The sequence below is a fragment of the Manacus vitellinus genome, unplaced genomic scaffold, assembly GCF_001715985.3.
Source record: "Manacus vitellinus isolate BGI_N305 unplaced genomic scaffold, ASM171598v3 scaffold_29_pilon, whole genome shotgun sequence".
NCBI classification, from domain to species: domain Eukaryota; kingdom Metazoa; phylum Chordata; class Aves; order Passeriformes; family Pipridae; genus Manacus; species Manacus vitellinus.
This window is the reverse complement of record NW_021940207.1, coordinates 3,624,293-3,646,254: the sequence shown is the minus strand read 5'-3', so window position 1 is coordinate 3,646,254 and position 21,962 is coordinate 3,624,293. Positions and strand designations below refer to the sequence as shown.

At 37.9% G+C, this 21,962-nt stretch overlaps 1 protein-coding gene across 1 annotated transcript in view; it reads left to right on the top strand.

The window, feature by feature from the left end:
* Nucleotides 1-1,003: 1,003 nt before the first annotated feature.
* Nucleotides 1,004-21,962, top strand: part of LRCH3 (leucine rich repeats and calponin homology domain containing 3) — a 36,246-nt gene continuing 15,287 nt past the window's right edge. The window contains exons 1-13 of the mRNA XM_018074944.2: nucleotides 1,004-1,103; nucleotides 1,292-1,428; nucleotides 2,380-2,489; nucleotides 6,659-6,752; nucleotides 7,596-7,716; nucleotides 10,240-10,388; nucleotides 11,761-11,837; nucleotides 14,599-14,694; nucleotides 15,110-15,161; nucleotides 15,305-15,445; nucleotides 16,663-16,710; nucleotides 17,797-17,850; nucleotides 20,892-20,972. Of these exons, the coding sequence (XP_017930433.1) occupies nucleotides 1,390-1,428; nucleotides 2,380-2,489; nucleotides 6,659-6,752; nucleotides 7,596-7,716; nucleotides 10,240-10,388; nucleotides 11,761-11,837; nucleotides 14,599-14,694; nucleotides 15,110-15,161; nucleotides 15,305-15,445; nucleotides 16,663-16,710; nucleotides 17,797-17,850; nucleotides 20,892-20,972 (1,062 nt within the window). The 5' untranslated portion in view covers nucleotides 1,004-1,103; nucleotides 1,292-1,389. The remainder of the gene's footprint in view (nucleotides 1,104-1,291; nucleotides 1,429-2,379; nucleotides 2,490-6,658; nucleotides 6,753-7,595; nucleotides 7,717-10,239; nucleotides 10,389-11,760; nucleotides 11,838-14,598; nucleotides 14,695-15,109; nucleotides 15,162-15,304; nucleotides 15,446-16,662; nucleotides 16,711-17,796; nucleotides 17,851-20,891; nucleotides 20,973-21,962) is intronic.

The window sequence follows — 21,962 nt, the reverse complement described above, 5'->3', positions numbered from 1 at the left end:
AGCCTTATGGAACTACTTTTGCAGTAATTATATAAAACCTGATTTGATCACCTAAATGGAGTGTGCTTTTTCTATGTGTCTTTCATTGCATTAAGATTTCTCATCAGTGTTCTGGTTATTTTGTTTTCTCTCTGTCAAAAGTCGAAACCAGCTTTCAACATTGCCAGTACACCTCTGTAGTCTGCCACTAAAAGTTTTGATAGCGAGTAATAATAAATTGGTTTCAATACCTGAAGAAATTGGACAGCTCAGACAGCTGACAGAGCTCGTGAGTATACACTTGATTTTTAGCTATTACTATTCAGTCTTTTAATTTATATGTTTATTAAGTTCACAGATGCTTCAGAAGAAATAACAATGTTTTAAACTGATCAAAATCCTGCAGTAATTAGGATGCTGTCTGGGCAAGTGCAAGATCAACATCCTGTTTCTCACCCTGCTGAGAACTTTATGATTGTAAACCAACCACTTGTATGCAATGGCAAGTTATTTAAATCTGCTCTTAGCCTAAGGAAGATTTCTGTCTGCCACAGCACTGCAACTATGTTTTGATTTTGTACAGAGGTGTTAGAAAAGAGTCTGAAATACTCTTGAGATTTTTTTTTTAAATTATGTAAGGGAGAGATGCACTGGAGAGCAAATGATCCATGTCAATTAAAGTGTCTTCCCTATTTTAGAAAGGAGGGACAGATGGAATTAGAGCTCTTGGTACATTTGTTTCTGGCAAAAAGCTTTTATGTAGCGAGTTGTGCTGTCTGAAATACTGTGGAATAACTCGAATGAGATAACTTGAAATAAATTTCTGCATCTGAATGCTTAATCTTTTAAAGCTTTTCTTTTGCCATGTATTTAAAGTGAGAACAATGCTTCACATCAGCAATGACAATTGATGAATATAAGGATCTGAGGTGTTCAGTCCCTAAACAAAGAGCTGCATATTTCAGTTAACAGAGACTTACCAGGCAGTGGTAACTCATTCTTTGCTCTTGCTCTGCAGGATGTGAGTTGTAATGAAATACAGACAATACCTCCACAGATTGGCCATTTGGAATCCTTGAGGGACCTAAATGTCAGACGAAATAATTTGGTGCGTTTACCTGAAGGTGAGATAAAGGCTGTCAGTTATAACAGCAGAAACTTCAAGCACTTCTTTATTTTTCAGTCCCCTTTTCTTCCCCTGAGAGCTTGAAGCAGCACACTTAATTGTTATGTGAAACACCTATTTTTATATTCTTGCTTTTTCTTACACTGTTTCGATCTGCTGAACTGGATGTTTGTTTTCTATTTCCAGAGCTTGCTGAGTTGCCATTGATTCGATTAGATTTCTCCTGCAATAAAATAACAACAATACCAGTTTGTTATAGGAACCTCAGACATCTTCAGTCCATCATGTTAGAGAACAACCCTCTCCAGTCCCCCCCTGCACAGGTAAACTGCAGCTAAGAAATCAGATTACTAGTTCAGTTAAAAAGGGCAGAACCAACAAAGTTAAAAGCTGAAGGATTATATTGCAAACTTTATTTAAGAACAAGAGAACTTTAAATAAATTCTATTGTATAAAAGTGTTAAATATACAGCACAGCTTGAAAAATCCGTTTTGCTTTTCTTACTTTACTGTATTAGTAGTCTCACCTGTGGGATATTGCAAAGGATTCCACTGTTATCTGAACATTGCTGCTTTCAGCATAGGAGAGAGGAAGATCTGTTAGACGAGACAGATTTTGTGCCACTCAGATCAAAATTTTGACTGAGGCCTCAGTGCTGCTGGTTCACTTTGCAGCAGAGGGCTCAAATTGGCCTTTGAGCTAGAAACTGCAATATGGTTAGTGACTAATTTGATCTTTAATGGATGTACAGGCCCCTGAGTATTACAGGTTGTATTCTGAGCTGCTGCTTCTGAGTCAAGAGTGGCCCTTGCTGAGTCCTGCAGTTTCAGTAGGGTTTTGCCTCCCTTTTGAAAGCAGAGACAGCTGTTACTGGCTTCATCCACCATAAATTTGAGCTGGCCTTGGCAGTCTGCCACTGCCATTCAAATCTGGGCATGGGTGGGATGCATCTGTTCTGATGCCAGGGGTATAAATTCTAGTACTTGTAAATGCTTATGTCTTGTTTGCATGATGAAATTTCAGCATCCAGCTGACAGAGTTGCCTGCAGACCAGATGTACTTGGGGAACAGCTTCCATTTGTCTCTCATGGGCATCCCATGATGCTCCACTATAGCTGGTTCTCTAAAATGCAGTGAGATTAGAATAAAAGATACATTGATTGATGTAATCATGCTCATTTATCACTCTCAATTGCATGTTAAATGTCTGTAGTTTACTTTGAAAATGTGTTGTCAAATTATAGTGATTTAATTTTTTCAATTTTTTTTTAAGATATGTATAAAAGGAAAAATTCATATATTTAAATACCTGAACATAGAGGCATGCAAGATAGCTCCGGACTTACCTGATTATGACAGGAGACCCATGGGATTTGGATCATGGTAAGTTTTGCACAAGCCAAGTTTTGATGACATTCATGAAAATTTTGTCGGTTGTCTGAGTTAATGACAAAAATAGATCCAAGGATTGTTCTTTGCTAAGTGCACTGATGGAAGTGGCTTTGAAAAATATTATGTTATGTCATAGTGTATTCTAACAAGGTACCAGTGTATAAGAAGTGAGGAGCAGTTCAGAAGATCTGGGCAGTATCATGTGAAAAGTAGTGTTAGAGTTGACACACAGTAAAAAGGGAGTGTTGATATCTTCATAGTACACAGGGTGTGCTCTCATGTTGTTAACATGTATGTTCAGTTTATTAGATCTTAATAGTTTCCACAGACTTCCTGGAGTATATGTCCCTGCTGTGATTTTTAACCTTTTGTACAGAATTTTGTGACTGCTGTGCTCAAACCACAGGTGTAAATGCTGATCTCCACTCCATCAGTAAACTGTTATTTCTGGCAAGCTTTCACTTGGCACTGCTGCTTGGCATTGTAACACAAATATTGGAACAGTCAGCCATATCAGCTGCTAAATGAAGATGTCTAGCGAAAAGCAGGAGTTAAGATTTATTTCTGTTACATGAAACAGAAGAGAGTCAGTGAAGTGTGAAACTGAATATGTATAAAAATTACCTCAGTCATCATGGAAGGTGGTAATAAGGTGTGGAGGAGCGAGTTGCTAAAGGATGTGCTGCTGCCTTAGCAGCAATAAAACACAAATGAGGGGGCTTCACAATAAATCATCATGAGTCAGATTTATGAGGAATAACTTGCATGAGGGGCTTGACAGAGGGATTCCTCATCAGCACTGAATGTCTTAAATTATTTTTCAAGATGAGCTCAACATGTGAACATGTTGAGTGTTACTCAGTTTCCAGTACAAGCTGTGGCAGAGTTGCTGCATAATATTGAGGATACTGACCTGCTACTGGAAATAAAAGGCTCTAAATGATAAAATGTCATGATCTGTTTAGCTCTAACACTGTTTATTTTTAAGAGAAATTCCAACAAAATCAGTGGACTGCGTGCTTACTGATTTATTGTTTTGTAGCCGTATATTAATATGGAAATTCTCATAAATTGCTTTTGTGAAATGAGAAGAATTAATGTATTTTAATTATAGCTTAAAATTATAAATGTGAAAACAAGAGCAGAACTGGTTGAGGATGCTTTCTCTGGAATTGCTACCGGATTCAGCAGTATGGAATGAGCTTCAACAGGCTTTCATTTAACTGTGTTTCCATACCCAAGAGGAGATAGGAGTTGGGGATAGATTTGTTTATTGTTACCATGCTGTTTAGGGCATTTAGTGTTGCAGGTGATTCCTCCCGTCTTCATGTACCTATGGAAGAACTGTCCATGGATCAGAGTACATATCAGAAGGAAGTGGTAGAATGATCCAGTGAAAGAGAGGATCCCGAATTATGATACCCTTCTGAAACTTGGGATAGAAGAAATAAAAGCCTTCAGCTCTGATATAGTTAATATTTCCAGAGAAGTCACAGGAGCTTTATGTTTGTTATCTTCAGAGGTGACCAATAGGAATAATGTGTCAGTCAGTCCACCCAGACTTTGTTGCTGGTGTATCTAATAAACTGGGTGTAATGCCATGGAGGTTAAGAATCTGAACTAAGTGAGGGTCTCTTAAAGTCTAAAGAAGTTTGTGTCATGCTGTCAGTTCACTTTTGATCAAACATTTTTAATAGCAAGGTTGTTGATACTGCCAATAAAACAAGATACTGTGAAACATTATGGAAAGTGTGGGTTGGAGGTTCTAGTACAGCTAATTATTTGTTTTAGCCTTGTCTAATTACATCAAACTGTCTTACCAGAGTGAAACGTGGTGTGTTGCAGTCCTTGTCTAAACATAAGCTATGTGAAATATATCTGCAGCAAGTTTTGTTCTGCTGCAGCCAGGCTCTCATTTGCAACACTGAAGTTCAGAGCAGCTCAGGTTGGTGCTGGCATGAATGTAACTGGGAGGAGACAGAACTGTTGAAGCTGTGTAGCAGTTTTTGGCACTGAGGCAAATGGGTAGAGTCTGGAGTTAGAAGGTTTAGAATACAAAGTACTCATGTGGTTGATTTTCTGGGACTTGGGCAACTGTTCTTTCTTACGGGAGGTAGAAAATAAGTGGTTTAGTGTGGCTTTGGAGCTGTGCCTTTGAAATGTTGTCAAGTATTGTCTTTCCTTTGATTGTTGGGCTTACCAGACATTTGGCTTCTCATCCTTTGATTTCAAGACTTACATAGCTTCCCATGTAAGTTGTAGTTGCCCCCAAATGCTCTCATCTATTCAAATGCCTAATTGTTGTTCCTTGTAGCTTGTTGTTCAGGGAGGAATAAAAATCTTAAGTCTCAGCTGATTTCAGGATGGCTGCTGTAGGATTATAAACGTGTCAAATGTGCAGCATTGAAGAGCTGGTTTTAGTTGTGAGAGCTGGGAAGAGAGAAAGCAGCTTTCATGTTAAAAAGGAGAAGTCCTGGAAACAGGGATTTTTTTGAGCTTTCAGCTAACCTGAAAGGTGTACAGCTTTTCGAAATCTCTAATTGAAAAGGAAGGCTGAAAGAAAATTTGTATCAAAATATTTCCTCATTTTTGAGATCTTCAATTTGCAATGATTGTTCAGCCTACAACAGGGTGCTCAGTAGATTCTGAAAATATTGATTCATTTAAAATGGAAGTATACTGCAGATGGATATTTTTTGTCCACCCATGTTTTAAACACAGTATTTAAATTCTATGAACTGTTAGCATAAGTAGGGTTCTGTTGTCAGTGATTCAAGTTAATAACTCTTTAACTGCAGTGGGTGGTTTCATGGTCATTCTTTTTTCTTCCACCCAAAAGAAGAAAGTTATTTTTTCCTTTCTTTCTAGTGGTTTATTATGCAGATGATCTTTCTGTTCAAATATAGGGCCATAGAAGTGGAACTCATCTGAGTTAAAACTCAGTGCAGATACAAGAGCTTGTTTTTTGCTGTACATCTGCATAGAAACACACATATAGCCTAATGTAGCCCACCATCCCTCCTGGAACTTCTTTCCTCTTTCTTGTCTGTCTGAAAATTAAAACAGCCCTGGATAATAGTCTGTCACTCTTCTACAAAGTCTCATGCACACATACTGTGCTGTGTTAATAATAATAATAAAAATAATAATTTGAAAATAAGTGTTTCCCGAAAGCAGGATTTCAGAGGGAGCAACAACTTGAGAGCAATATCAGTGAGAAAATGACCTGCAATTTAGTTAGGATGGGGTGAAGCAATTAGCTTCCTGAAATTAATTCTTCCTTGTGTATTATGTAGTAATTACTGCTGCAGTTCTCCCTGGGGCATCGAGTGCCAGTAGGACAGTTGAGCCATTGTGAAATGCCATCTGCAGTGGATCAGACAAGTCCCATTGTCTCTTTTACTGTAGCTATCTGCAGCAGTTGCCAGACTTGACATCTGTGATGGCTTTACTGCTGAATTACGTAGTTTTTAATCCCAGAAATTTAGAGAAGAACTGTATGGCTGTTTGGTTATGTGTCTTGTAGCACTGGGCACATGTCTAATGCCTTTGTCTAGACATGTCATTGACAAAGCTTGTAGATGGAAACTGTATTTCTGTATTTATTACATTATGAAATATTTGAAATACTGTCCATCTTTCTGCACAGTTTCTTAGGTAGGTGACTATGACACAGAAGTCAGTTATGTAATACATGCTGTGTACTTTGTGTAGAAGTAGTATATTCTGTGATTTTAGTAATATTGCAAGGGTTTATGCTTAATTATGAAAGAGCTTGTGAGACAGTTTTTCAACCAAAACATACAAGTAGTAGAAAATAAAAATTTGACTTGTTAAACGGCAAAATATGAGACCACTTTGCAGCTCTCCTTGTCATAATTTCTATTTGGGAAATGTTTAAAGTATGAATATATACTTTGGATCAGATTAGCTCTTAAAAGGCCAGCCAGTGGCAGGTGACAGCTGACTGACAAGGATGCTGAGTTGTGAGCACTCGCCTCCTGCTCTATGTGGCAAATGCAATGTGAGGCTTTCAAACATGCTGAGCTTGTGAACACGCTGCAACTGTGCTTGGTGGCTTATTCTGCTTTTGTTCTGTAATAGCTGAGAAGCTTTTGGTGGTGTTTATATTAGAGTAACTAAAACTGTGTGTTTGACAGCCACGAGGAACTCTATTCCAGTCGTCCGTATGGAGCACTCGATTCTGGCTTCAATAGTGTGGACAGCGGAGACAAAAGATGGTCAGGGAATGAAGTAAGTGCTGCAGCTTTGGTTTTGTTGAGTGCAGAGTTGAACAGAGAACTAAGCATATACATCTGGAAGCATAATCCATAGGTAATATATGTGTGCTAGTGTGCAGGTTGCCTTGAGCCACAGTTATTTCCTGCTTTATTGGTCTAAAACAAGCATAATTTCATATGGGACAGACTCAAAGTTTGAAATAATAACAGAAATGTATAAACCAGTGCATGACAGATTAATTTGCTGGAGAATAAAAGATGAGGAAAATGGCATTCCTCATTTTAAAAAATCTTATAACTGTATCGTATAAACAATGCTGAGTCAATGAAACAAATCTGAACATGAAAATAAAACTAAAAATCAGATGGAAATTTTTTCTTCTTTCTTTGCACCTTGTTTGAAATCCGTTTGCCATTTAGAAGCAGGAAGATGGGATCTCTTAGCAAAGAGACTGTCAACTGTTCTTCCCAGAAAGAGATTTTCTTTTCCTCTTGGGATAACTAGAAAAGGCAGTAGCCAAGACCTAAAGTGTCTCAGTGAGCTATGCTCCATTGCTCCATATGTCTGGTTGCACTCCCAGCTTGGTTTTTGAGAGGGTTCTGGGGCTTTCCATCCTGGGATTTTTTCAAGCACTTGCAGATACTGCAAGCAAAACTGTAGCCAAACTGGTTTTTAAAGAAAGCTTAACCACATATTTTCTTAAAACAGTACACTATAGCTGAATTTTCTTTAAATTAGTGTTTTGTAGGTGCAAAAAGGACAATTGAAGTAAAATCACAAGTCAAGAGAGAGTAGCTTACAAGATGTTCTTTCTGAAGAAAAGGGTTTCCTGACTTCACTGTTTGTTTTCCAAAGCCAACAGATGAGTTCTCAGATCTCCCTTTACGTGTGGCAGAGATCACCAAGGAGCAGAGACTGCGCAGAGAGAGTCAGTATCAAGAAAACCGAGGGAGCGCAGTCGTAACTAATGGTGGAGGTAAATAGTGACCCTTGGTAACAATATGTATTGTCATCATCATTAAAGTTCCAGAATGTTTGCTAAACGGTTGTCTGAAGAGGGGAAAAAAGGAGAAAGATCTAGGTAGAATTACGCAAAAGCAATGTTGGGGAAACAGTGTAAGAACACTGCTGTTTTAAGGATGTTAAAGGCAAAATCAAATAGCAGCAGAATTAGGATTTTCTGGAGAACATTGTGTCAGCTTTTACATATGTGCTATTTTAAAGTCTCCAACTGCTTTGAACAGTATTTTAGAATATTGAATTTTGGTGCATGGAGTTTTACTGTTTGAGCTACTGGGCAAAATTCACAGCAGTAGTAAGTTGTCACTGCTCTGTGCCAACTGCTCTCGAAACGGAACGAGCAGCTTTGTCAGGGAATTTCGTATTTCCGAGTAGCACAAGTGTCTCCTTCAGCAGTCTTGTGTTTTAATCCAAAGTTTCAAGCTGTCTAGGAGGGACTGGTGTTTGTGGCGTTGCTTTGTTGCACTTTCTCAGTTGGTGTCCCACAGGCTTTACAGTAGCACCTTCGTTGTTGTTCAAGAGGTGATGGTGCTTTCCACGTTTCTTGATCTTCACAGTCCTCCTCCATTTTAACTTCCAATAACCTGTTGCTACTGCTGTCTCTTTTTGCCTACAGGCCCTAACTTTAACCTTCTTCCAGATTTGTTTTTTTCAATCATTCTTTCTTCTCAGTTTTTCTGCACTACTTATAATGAGTTCTCATCCCATTATACTTCTGTTAATTTCTTTTCTTCCTCAGCTGCTCTCTGTTTTTAATTTTCCCTAATGGCTACAGTTCATTTTCTTTATCTGAGTGTCACTCTTCCCAGCTACATCTAGTCTCCTCTGCCCAACTTCCACTTTTACTTCTCTCTTCCCTCCTCCTCCCTATCTTCATTGTTTGCCATCTTCTTTTCTTGGTCTTAGTCTCCTCTGCTACAATTTTTTGTTTAATTTGCCACCTTCTAGAAATATCTTAAACTTTTTAGTTGACTCACACTCTTTTATACATTCATGGGAAAAAAAATCAGTTCAAACAGGTAAATTCTGGCAGTTAAAAGAATTTAAGACATGGTGTCATGGGAAGCTCTGGGCAGCCTTAATAACAGGTATTTAACAGAGCTGCCAGCTCTGCCTCCAAGACTAACTTTATTTTGTTCTTTGGGTTTTGCACACCAGGGATTTCAAAATGCCTTGTAGCCTTTTAAGTTGGAGCACCGTCAGTTCATGAGTAGGAGTATCTGAGAGGGGCACATGTGGCTGTCAGAGGCCCAGATGCTTTCCAATTCTGTGTTCCTAACACAGATACTAATGTTTTTCATCCTCTGCTGCATCATTATTGGTCGTGGTATTATTTTTATTTAGTAAGCAAGGCTGGAAAGAAGGGGAATTTTGGCATGTTGGGGTTTTTTTAAGATTTGTAACTGAGATGGAGATTTAGTGAAGCCAAAGTATATAGGAATGCTGTTTTGGATGGTTGTAGTAGCAGAGGAGGTGGCTTTGGCAGTAACAGTTGCTAGATTGTGTGGTGAGGCAAAGAGAAGTCTGTTTTAGACAAGCAGGAAAGGGGCGGGGGAGTAGAACAAGAATGTCTGCAAGAGAGTCTGGAGCAAGTTTGGGGGAAAGTTTTAAGAAAAAAAAGCTCTAGTGCTCTGAAAGGGAGCTTATGCTTTCCTCTGCCTCCCCAGCACAGTATTTTTCACAGTATTTTTCATTTGAGTGGTTTACTCAATGTCATGACTCTCAGAATCTCTGGGCAGAATGTGTAAAAGCAGTGGCAAGTGAAAAAATTGCCCTACATAATATCTCCCACACAAAGGAAAATCAATACTAACCAAACTGTGCTGTTTCTTGCTCTCATTTCAGTGGTTCCTAATATCTTTTTTAATTCCTCTTTTTAAAATAAAATTGCAGGTACCTTTACACAGTTTTAGAGGTGTTTTGTTGTTTTCTGTAGTGTTCTTCATTATTTCCACATACACTTCTTATCTGGATGCAAATGCAATAAATGTAACTTAGACATGCTGCTCTCTATTTTGTTGTTGTAGTACTAAAACTAGTAGAAGAATCTGTTATATCCATTCTAATTTTTCTGACAGAGATTAATTGGAACCAAGAGAAATTATTCAAAAATTTACACAGATCATTTACAGTCTTGGTGTTAGCTGACAAGCTTTTGATATATAGTATTTGGTACTGAAAAGAAATCACAGTGTTTACTTTACTTTTTCAGTCACTGCAAAAGTATCTGCAGCCAGCAGTATAAAACTACGTGTTTGATACATGTTCATCGTTGCTTTTTAAAAAGCAAAAATTTTAGCATTCTCTCAAAATTTGTTTCAAAGTGGGCCTGGCAAAATCCAAGAGCTTTTAGACTGAGCTTTCCCAGATGGAAGAAAAACAGTAGGACCTCAGTTCCTTACGTTGCTGCTTTGTTGGGTCTTTTCCTCTCCTGTGGGTTATCTAATTATGGGTGTTTTCTTTGTGTATGTGTGTCAAGTGGAACATGATCTCGATCAGATCGACTATATTGACAGCTGTGCCACAGAGGAGGAGGAGGAAGAGGTGAGGCAGCCCAAGTGCATGGACTCAGACAGCCTCAGCTCACAGTTCATGGCATATATTGACCAGCGGCGAATCTCTAATGAGGTGGTGCTTTTACTTGAATTAATTAAATTCATACACCCCAGGAAAACCCTTTGTGAAAACTGTTCCCTGTTAAATCATTGGGATGGAACACTTTTGGAGAGTGTCCTCAAAAATCAAACCTATAGAAACAGATTTTCAGCCACATAATGTTTCCTTCTGTGTTCTGTCAGTCTTAATTAATACCTATGTACACAGTTACACAGTTCAGTGGCTCACTGTACAGACTACATGAATAAGTTGTCTGAAAAAATCTTTGTGGCTGATCTGCTTAAAGAGTAACTATTGTGCTGTGATTCAGATGTGTCCTTTCAAAGTTTTGTGTGTTCTAAAGCAGAAAGATATTTGCTCTTTGAAGAAAGAAAAAAGAAAGGCAGATCTTTATGTTTCATGTAGCAGCCTGGTCCCTATTTTGTCCACTTTACTGTTTACTATGTTTAAAATCAGTCACACAGATATGAGAGGTAAATTCATTTTGCAAATCTCATAAATTCAGTATCAAATCACAGTAGGTGATGACACTTGAGGCACAAACTCAAGAGCAAAACTCAGAGAAGACAACTATTGGCACGTCAACCCAAGGACTCTTTGCTGTAGATATGGAAAAGGCATTGTCAGCATCAAAAAAACTATTCCTTGGAGTCTCTCTATTCAAAAAAATTAAACTGCTTTTAGCTAAAGTAGTAGTTTCTCTAAAAAGAGAGTGCAAAAGACAGTGCAAAGTACTCTACTACTTAGCAAGGCTAACTATGCATGCAGGCACGACTGAAAATTGGCAAGTTCATCTTGAAAAGTTTCTCTTTTCCTGCATTAATGGATGTCAGTAAAAGTTTTTAAGTAACACTAAAGGCTATGTGTCTCTGTTCCCAATGGGGTAAATGATTTCATAGCTCAAATTAAACCTAAGGGGTTGGTTCTTATTCATCCCATGTTTTGCTTTCTTAGTCCCTCTGGGACTCTCTTTACAGCATCATAAAAGATCATCGGCTACTGTATCCTGTATTTCTGAGAATCCACTCTGCACTGCTGTGCATTTGTAGAGTTAAACTCTGAAAAATATATATACATTCCAATAATTGTTTTCTACCTACATGAACTTCTCTAGAGGATTCTTAATAGTGAAGGTTTTAAAGCTCCTGAAGTTATCAGCAGGCATATTTAATCTTGAAACTAATATGTATTTAAATTGGAGAAAAAAATAAGAGTGGGCTTGCCTAGTTGGAAATGAACATCCTGGAGTTGTGTTTTGTGCTTCTTTGTCAGGTATTTTAAATACCAGTAGTTACAAATGTAGCTTTGCAAAGAGATTGTTTGACCTTAATGTACAGTTTTCTGAATAGGTTGCTAACTTAGTCTTTTGTGGTTTTTTGCTTAGAACTCCCCAGTAAAACCCACATCCATCAGAGAGTTTCAGAGAACAGAGGATACAAGACGGCATTTACATCAAAACAGGTAAGAATTACTGTGGTAACAGTAATTATCCAGAATTTCATGAAGAATGCAGAGCACATATTTGCTGAACATGTTTAGAAAAAGGCATTGTTTTCTGTTGCCTCACCAGCAATGTACATGGCACTTTATTGTTAAGTTGCTGCTCCAGATTGGGAATTTGAGTTCTAATAATGGCAGTGAGCAAAAGGAGTGGCTGTTCTAGGCCAATGCTCAGCTTTAAATCAGTTGGTTAAAAAAATATGCCTAATTAAAGTGTATACTTTTAAACTGATTTAATATCTGCTTATTGGGATGTAATTTGTGCTTTGATGAAATACTTCACTTATGCTATATTACATAAAGGACTGAAGGGATAAATGTACTTCAGGTTTAGTGGAAACATAGGGTCACTATGGAGTATGTGATGGGCCATGAGGTCACAGTCTTGATTGACTGTTGGTAGCTCTAGTACTGTGGGGGGTCACTGTAATTTAAAATGTGCTTTTCTGTGCCATAATCATGAGCTTACATCAGGAGAAGAAGGGATAGAATTGGAGTCAGACCTGAAAACAGGTCACTTAGTTTAATGAAGTAGACTTTTTGACTATGCCCATTGTCTTTAATGATGATTTAGCTTATTGGAGGGAATGCTTATCTGTAAAATAAGGGTCAGAGTTGGACAGAGTATAAATGAGGGGTGGTTAGGTTTAAGAAAAGACTTTTGGGTGTCTAGTTAAAAGACCAGAAGATAAGCAAATGTATAGCTTTTTGATAATGAAACTATAATCAAAAATCATAGAACCTTTAATACGCCATTGAAGCATTTCAGTATTCTGTGGAGTGAAAGTGAATGTGCAAAGACTCCACAGAAAACCACCCCAGTTGTACTTGTTTGGGGAAAAAAAGAAAGACAACTGCTAGTCTTAAGTATGTCATTACTTACACTGTCAGTAGAAGTTAATTTTTAATGGATTCTAAAATGGTATTGAAAGAGAAAATTAAACCAAGAGTAGTGTATAAATTTTTCCAGAGTTTTGGCAACGTCTAATGGACATTTTGAAATGTGCAGTAAATGTGTAGATACAGTAGCTGCACTGATATAAGGGAGGGAAACTCCTTCAGCATATGTCGGCATTCCTTATCCTGTAGTGTCCACAAGTAAGGTACATAAAGTAAAAGAGCAGTCTGACATGTTCTCCCCAAATAAAGTGGGTGCTCTTGGTCTGAAAGACTTGATTTTTTTGTTTGTTTGTTCATTTATTTTTCGATTTGAACATTTGTTGTCAGCATGGAAATAATTAGACTTTACAAACACTGGTTTCCACGTTATTTCTGAAGGAAATGCAGAAAGGCTGGTTAGCCAGGGGAGAGGTGCTGTTTACATAGACAGATGTTAATGATAAAGGAAATTGTAGTTCACTAGGGTAATCCAGTGTTTTCAAAATTTAACTGAAGGATAGCAGCAGGTCTTCATGTGGAAGTAATTAATCAACGATCTAAATGAATTTTAGCTTATTCATGTTATACTGCAGGAGGGTGAAATTCTTAATAATAAAAAAGAGGTCCTGTTGTTATTGCCTTCAAAGCTATGTAAAAACAGCCATATGACAATGAGTAATTTTTTATATTTTAAGCTTGTATTAGGCAAATACTTCATTTGTGGCAACCACAAGCTGTAAACTGCTTCCACAATAATTCTGTGCAAATGCCTTGGCAGGCAGCCTCTTTGGTTTTTTTTCTTCAGCATGCTGGAGCCATTAAAACTCTTGGAGTTGGATGTAATGCAGACTTCATCTCAAGAGTGCTTCTATTAGTTGATTCAATTCATTAAATACAGTTTGTGCCTCTGGACAGACGGTGGTGCATTCCTGTTGCAACAAAGCTGTGTGTACTCAGCTCTGAATATACTTCTTGGCACTCAGTTGAACCCAGTCCTGTCAGTTCAGAACAGCACAGTAATGGATTTGTCATGTGCTTCAGTGCTAATTTAAGTAACCAGGGAGACCTGTAACATATGGGTCTTCCACATCTCTTAAACTTCTCCCTGCAGAAAAGGTCATAAGTCTACACGCAGGCAGCTGGACTGACATGTTTTGGAAAAGCATTGTTAAGTGTGTCTCTGTTCCACAGTTGTCCCAGGAACAAAGGTCACAGAGTTTGGGCTGTCAAGAGCAAACTCCTTGATTTCCATCAACTTTCTTTCTAGGCAGCAACATGGCAGGGACATGCTGTGGACTCTGGACCTTGGGAATTGTTTCAGTCCTGACAACTGCCTTCTAGCAAAGAACTGACTGCAAAATTTCTCTCTTATTGTTGATAAGATGGATAAGAGACAGATGGGTTCTTGTTTACTTCATGACTTTGATGGCCTGTATTGCTGGCAGTTGGGAGGTCATCACCTGACCGGGGAAGGGAGCAGATTTGTTCTGAAAATGTCAAAGGGAACTGATGTTTAAAAATAATTTTGCTCTTTCCAGAGCAGAGTAAGGCCTGCAATAACCAAAATATAGTCTTAAAAGAGAGAATCCATCTTTGTATTTTGACATCATTGTTAACTAAGCAAGTTACATTTATTTAATTATGAACTGCAGTAGTTGTCATCTAACTTGGTATCACAGTGTGATTTCTTTAGTCATATTAAATTTCACCTTTGTGATTATCTGAAGCTAATTGTCTAGGCAATTCTCTTAGAAAAACAGTTTTAATCTAGAGAAGAATTCATCTGACAGTAGTTTATATGCATCAGTGGCCAATCCCCCTTCCACCTGGTGTCTGCCTGCAGGGATACAGATGAATTACGAAGACCTGAAACTCTAAATTTGATGCAGGACAAAGAGCATCACCAAGTACTAAGGAGTTATGTGGACAGGACAGAGAGGTAGGGAAAAGAAACATGGTTTCTACTGATTAATTTTGTTATTTTTCCTTTCCCCCCAAGTAACCATAATAGCCAGTTGTTCCTCTATATGAAGATCATCTGGAAAGTTCCTGGTTTGGTTACTGTAGAGAATAGAGTACATACATTACAATCCCATTGGTACATCTTGTGCTTTCTACATCTTGGGCTGTAGAAAAATTTTATCACAACTAAGGAGAAGAGATAGAAATGACTTCACAAAATCTGTCATGCACAGTCAGTTAAATCACAATCACAGCAGTTAAAGAGCTTTGCTTACTAAACAGTTACTCTTCTGATTTGATAAGATGCTTGTGTGTCACTGGCAATTCATGTATGCAAAATTTTTATATTTAAGTTAAAAAGTCTACTTTCTCTCTGTTTTTGCATTTGTCAGACCCCTGCCTGACTCGCCTTATTTTCTCTCGCTGTCGAGTCACCACAGTCAGGTAACACATTGAACTCCACTGTTTAATTCTTTTGGATGAGTTTGATGCAATACCAAACCTTTGTTATCCATAAGACATGGACTGTTACTCCATAACCTGTCTGCAGCTCTGACTTTACAGCCTGATGCACTGTTTTATTCCAGGTGCCTAGCACAGATTCCGAGCTGCACCGCAGGCACATCGAGCGCACCCGTCGGGAGGCTCAGCTGGCAGCGCTTCAGTACGAGGAGGAGAGGATGAGAACAAAGCAGATCCAGAGAGAAGCTGTCCTTGACTTTGTTAAGGTACCTCCCTTTAGTACCTACTTGATACTTTGTCTTTTCTGAATCCTGGAATTATAACTGATTGCCAAGGTCGTTAATACTTGTACGTTATGCTCCTGGGCGGGCACCGCACTTTATAAAGAAAATCGTCAGCTAACTTGAAGTCCATTCAGTCTTGATGCTGTAGCTTAAAATAAGCAAAGTTAGAACTGGGGAGTAAATGGAAGATTCACCCAAAATATGAGTGTTGCAAAGAATTCTGGTTTTGCATAGTCCTCCTCGTTTACTCAATTTTCATTTGGATACATGTGACAGGGTTGGTATAAGAAAGGTATATATCTGAGAAGGCATAGAGGCACTGTAATTTTGAAGGCAAATTTGGCAGGGAGGAGAGAATCATACACACAAAAATGTAATGTTACCTGATCTACTTTGCTATTTTATAGTAATAAAATAAGTTACCTCCAGGTAAAGCATGGGTGCAGACTTATGGTACATCAGACTCTCTGTGGACACTGGGTCTTCACTTTCTCTGTCACTGCAGTCAGTATGAAGTAGTCTGCTGCTTAACATGCTAGTTGACTTAAATTTATTTTACTGTTTACTGCTCTGGGAACCTACCCAAATCTCACAATCACAAATTTAAGAAATGTTACAGTTAATATTTTGGGCTTAGAGTGGTCTGCAGAGAGGCAAATAATGGTTTATTGCATTTATTTCTTTTGTAAAGTTAGTTTAGAAAAAGGGTTTTAACTGCCTGAAACTGGGCTCTTCATTAGCACCAGCTACTCTCAAGCCCCTGGCACTATTTTGTAGTAAAGCTGCTTTATTAAAGATTCAGCTCAACCTTTCAGTTAAATACTTAGCTGTATAGGATGCATTTTGTTCATTGATGAGCCTCTTGGGGGTTTTTGGTTTGGATTTGTTGGGTTTTTTCCCTTCGGTTGCCTTTGTTATTCATGGACGCTTAGCAGTTAAATTCCTCCCTTGGGTTATATTTTGGATTTCTTATGCATCTTTCATATGCATAATTTTTTTTTAAATTGGGGGTTTTGTCTTATGTGGAGTGAAGGCTTTTTTTTAACTAACAGTGAAGTTTCAGCTGAGTGGAAACTAGCAATTTCCCCAATGCATGTTTTATTTAAAAACTGAGAGTTCTGTTTTAAAACGCTTCTAAATTATGCTGATTGGTTCTGAGCTTTTGTATTATTATTTTCATTTTTCTTTTTTCTCTATAGCAAAAAGCATCCTTAAGTCCTCAGAAGCAAAGTCCTCTGGATAGTGAGGTAAGAGTCCAGTAAGATTATTACTAGGGATGTCAGAAGTGTTTTCCTGGTTGTGGAGGATTCTTTAGAACTGGGTTATAGCATAGTTTTTTCATGCATTATTAAACCTAGGGTTGGGGTTTTTTGCTTATGGGAACAGTCTAGTATTTCCTTCTGTTCATGTAGACTGCCTGTCCAAGTGTGTTGTTTTATTGTTTCTTGTATGTTTTCTATGTTCTCTGCAGAAAACAGATTTCATATTCCATTTTAACATGCTCCTTTTGAGCAGTACAGTTTATTTGCTAACAATATTCAGACAAGTTACTGTGTTACAGTCATCCTTCACTTATCAGTTTTCTCCCAGTTTCCTGTTATTAGATCACAAGTTATCCCAGAAATATTAAGTATTAGAATTTTGAGGGCTATCAGAGAAACAAATATTTTTTAAAGTTTTATTCTACTATAGTTTTGTGATCAAAACCAGTAAGTCAGTGGGGAATACAAATCATACAAGGCTCACTCTTCTAGAATATACAGAGCTGAACCAATGGCATCTGTTCAGTCTCTGCATCAGATTTCTGCACAGTAATAGTTCTTCCACTGCTTGCCATCCCCACTTGCATCCAGAGAAAGATAATTCACTTGGTAGTGTTAATCAGATCAAAACTTTTAATGATACAATGAATATAATCGTTCTTTAGCAGCATTTTTTGACTGCTCTTTTTTGTTAGACAATTACCAAAACATGGGGTAATTGAAATAGTTTTTGCTCCTTTTTCTTCTTAATGTTTTTCTGTTCTTAATTTATTCTTTTAAAGGGTCCTTTGTTCCACCACAGTAAGCACTGTCAATGCACAGTTTTCTGTATTTGCTTGAGACAACATAGAAAGCAGAATAATTGATTCCTTAGTACGAACGCACTGTAATTCATGGGTCACATGGCTGTGTGTTCCTACAGGGTTTCATGCACTTCATGGATTGTTTTAAAAAGCCTCACAGTGTGATAAGCAAGCAGTTCGTGTTCCAAAATTGTCTGTCTGTTCTCATACCATGTGTTTCTGACACTGTGTGTGTTTCTGACATTACTCCATCTCTCCCACCTCCCAGTGTCCCTTTCCATCCAGAAGGTCTCAGCATACTGATGATAGTGCCTTGTTAGTGGTAAGATCCTGCACGTCATGGCCTTTTTATGTGGCAGATTCTAGAGCATAGAAATAATGTGTTGTGATTGTCTCAGATTAGACCAACTGATTTAGAGCTAATCTAAATAGCATAAAACATGACCATCTTCACTGAGAAGTAGCTTAGCTGTGAACTATAATGTTATGAATATGTTGACGCTTTTGCTGTCAGCTATTGATTAATAATACAGTTATGGTTTTCCACAAAATAATTAAAGCTTGTCTTTTGCTGAGAGCAAAAGAAAACTACTGATAGTAAAGAACAGTTTCCAAAATGAAAAATTCACCTCTAGTTGTTCTGGTTTGATTTCTTCTCTGTTCAGCTGCTTCCTAATTGATGTGCTCTTCAGTGTCAAGTAAGCAATTTTAATGCTTGGAGTACAGCCTTCTACTTTAACCTGTCTGCATCCTGCACATGGGGGTTAGAAATACTTGGCACAGGAAAAAACTGCTCTGCATATGAATGCTACAAATCATGAAATATTCCTCATACCATTTTATTGTTTATTGATGAAAATGTCTTAAAGATCATCTATTTTCACCACTTACCAAAAATAAAAACATTTATGTACATAATTCATGTTTTATGCTATTTCTTCCTTTATGGCATCTTAGCAATGTAGCATAATAAAAGAATATAATGCCATAATCCATGTCTATAAAAGAAAAAATACACTTGATTTGCCTGCTGTTGCATGACTGCATGCCTAGAATTTATTTTCTTAATTTATGTGCTTCCAATTGTCTGCCTATATTTTCTTTAGGCAGTGCTCTCAGTTAGAATATCTCTCTCCTGAACATGTTGGTCAAGATATTTACTGTGTCTTTATTCAGACTTTTTCGTTTTCCTGATTTCATATGACTAGTACTGTGTGGGACAGAAAGAAAGCTTAAAATATTGGAGAGAGGTTTAATGATCATGTGTCTGTTTAGAGAAATCACAATCAATGAGCATATTAAAATGTGCTTTTGTATTTAGATAATAAGAAGTAGGAGAACAGCAGTGGTTTGGGTTAAGAGTTGATACTCTGTTGTCAGTGAATTCATCTTTGGAATGTATTTTAAAGATACCTTTAAGGGACCCCATTTCTATTTGATTGTGTGATCACATGACTTTTGTTGTAAATTAATAGATAGAATTTTCAGAAACTGTTTTGAAACTGGCTTCCATTGCTGTTTGTTTCTTTTGTGTCTTTAACCAAGTTACATCCCTCCACTTCACAAAAAAAGTGACCAGGCTGGCAGGAAAACATTGGAAGTGATCATTCCTCTTCGTTTTTCTTTTAATTCCTTGCTCTTTTCAGCAGCGCTAAACTGTAATAGTATATGGAATGCTGGGGTTTCTGAACTGCTGAAGTATGATCTGCAGCTCTTTTCTGTAGTGGAAATACACCCTGTGTCTAATGATGACATATGCCAGGGCAGCTGTTTCTGGCAATTACTGTAACTGGAACATTAAGCCCATACTAGCTCATGAATTTGTAGCATTTTTTGTTTCCACAAATATATTTTATATGATAAAAACAGCAAGGAAATGTTCATCAGTTTGCTTTTTAAAAAAAAAAGTTTGTCTTTAGACTTGAAATTCCTTATTCCTTTTACTTTTTTATATTTTATTGCATTTCATTTGACATTTTCCCTAACAGATTTGAAATTTAGCTAGGTCTACTTTCTGAGGACATGAGGAAAGGCTTTTAAAAGTACTAAGTCTAATAGGTAGTTAGAAAGCAAGTGAGCTTCCTTTTATTTTACTACTTCACTCGTCTGGTATTGTCACTGCTTTAACAGAAACTTCTTAAAACCAAGATTTAAGTTGTGAATCTCCTTTTTAAAATCTTTGGTGTTTCATTTGGTTGTATTCTTGTTGTCTTTTATCAGTAATTAAAGGTAAAATGTATTCACGTTGCACAGTTTACTCTGACCATTTCCTTCTGTTTATAAACAACTTCGGGACAGTCTGTTTGAAGTCCCAAAATGATTGCCCTTACCTTCTATGCATGTTAGGGGTTCAGTTTAGTTGTAGTTCCTTCTGCATACCTGTGATTTGAAGTGAAGTGGAGGCTGGCTTTAGTACTTCATTGCATGCTGTGGTGGATTTCTTTGTGTTGACTTGTGAGAACCAGACTAAGTAACATGTTGAATAAATGTAATCACTGGCCTCTCTGAGAAAATAAAAGTTTTATGCTAGCCGTATGCTCTTGCTGTTCTCAGAAGGGTGGTCCCATTCATTACAATTGAGATTACTTGTTGAGCTGGTATCAAGGTTTTAGATTTGGCTAATGATTTCAGCCTTCATTGCTTCTAAATCTCACTTTCCTTTAAATGTCTTCTTGTTTTCTCCTATACTGTCCCTTACAAGGTTAGCACTATGGAAGGGAACAAAACCCCAAAACATCCTCTCTAACTGCTGCTTAATTTTTCTATTGTGAAGCCCATGAGGTGCTTAATGAGCATCAGGCAGCTGCAGTGACCTCTTCCTTTCACAACCTTTGTGTCATTGCTGCCTTGTGCTCCCTTCCTTGTTTTGTGTTTTATTGTTGTGCTCCCAAACATGGCCTGAGGCTGTCATGTTAGTGTTAGCACATGGGATCTCAGAAACATTTTAAGTTAAGGCTCTTAGGCACCAGAGTGTTACAAATAATAATGGTATGGGTAAAGTAAGCAGAACTTGAATTATGCTAAATTGTATCCTGGAGTTTTCACTCAGACCGTTGGTATCTGTTTGTATATTCAAATGTTTAAAAACCGAATTCCCTTGGAATATCCTTATTTGGTTTGTGCAGGGTGCTGGTTGGGCTTTGCTTTGGCACTCCCTGTATCTACAGTTGTTCCTGGCACAGGGAGATTTCTCTGACTTCAGTGCTAGACCTAAAAGCCACGTGCAGCATGTGCAGAGGGTGGTGTGAGTCTGAACTGCAGCATCCTGGCTCCTCTAGTATTGTGGCTACCTTTTCTTACAGTCGTTCTTTGCCTTACTTCTTCCTTTCTTCCCTCTCTTTCTTTCCTTACTGTCCCTGACAGAATGGCTTTGAGCCTCTCTTTGTGTTTGAGATTGACAATAACACCAATACCATTAAAAGGAGGCCAGGGACTCGCAAACAGGTGAAGAGCATGTGGTGTGTTGCTGTTGTGATTGTCCTGCCCTGTGCTGTGCCGTGTTCCCCTTCCCTTCGCCCACTGCTGGGTACGTGCATTGTGATGACTTCTTGTTAGTCTGTGTCAAGGTTGCCCTGCTCTTTTCATACAGGAATAAACACATACCTTAATGTTACAGCCCACCCAGTTGTGGTTTATTTTACTGTTCTCCTGTGCTAGCTAATGTGTTGTGAAAGTCAAGTGATATTTTGAAACTCTTAAAAAAGACAAACCAAAACAAACCCACGATTTTGGCTCTGTCCTGTTCTGGAGAAAGAGGCTGTCTTGAGGATCAGCTGTTAAATCTGGACAGGGCTTAAAGATGTTTGTGTGCAAGGTTTGCCCTGAGTATAAACCTCTCCTTCAAGTCCTTCTGGCTGTGCTGTCCTGTTCTGAAGTGGCAGAATAGTTGCAAATGTTTTAAATACTAACATTCCCAAGTGTGTCTTTCACTACCTGTAGAGTTTCTAGGTGTCATTTGATGTTCTTTCCTGTGAAAGAACATTCCTCTTTCCTCACTTTGCTATTTGAGTGCTGTTTCAGAAAGTATAGTTTTATTCTTGAGCCATTCAGTCCTCAAATGTTTACTGTGTTGATAACAGAAGACACAGAATTTGGCCCTTTAGATTGACTTGTCAGTGACAGATGGGCACACTGGAGTCCCTGTTCTATAAACAGGAAAAGTTGTTTATTTGGTTGGGTTTCATATTGGTGATAATTGAAATGTTGGCTGTGTTTTATTTATGGCAGCACTGTAAATTCTGACACTGACATCTTCCCTAAGAGGTAGATTCCACCCACAGAATCTCATTTACTTTGTGTGTAATCACAAGGATCAGCGTTAGGTGTTTGTGGCAAACACAAAGTACGTATTATTGACCCCATTATATGTGAGTTTCTCAGATTTTACAAAGTTGATAGGAAAATAAGTGACTAAAAATGCACAGCATTCTCAAA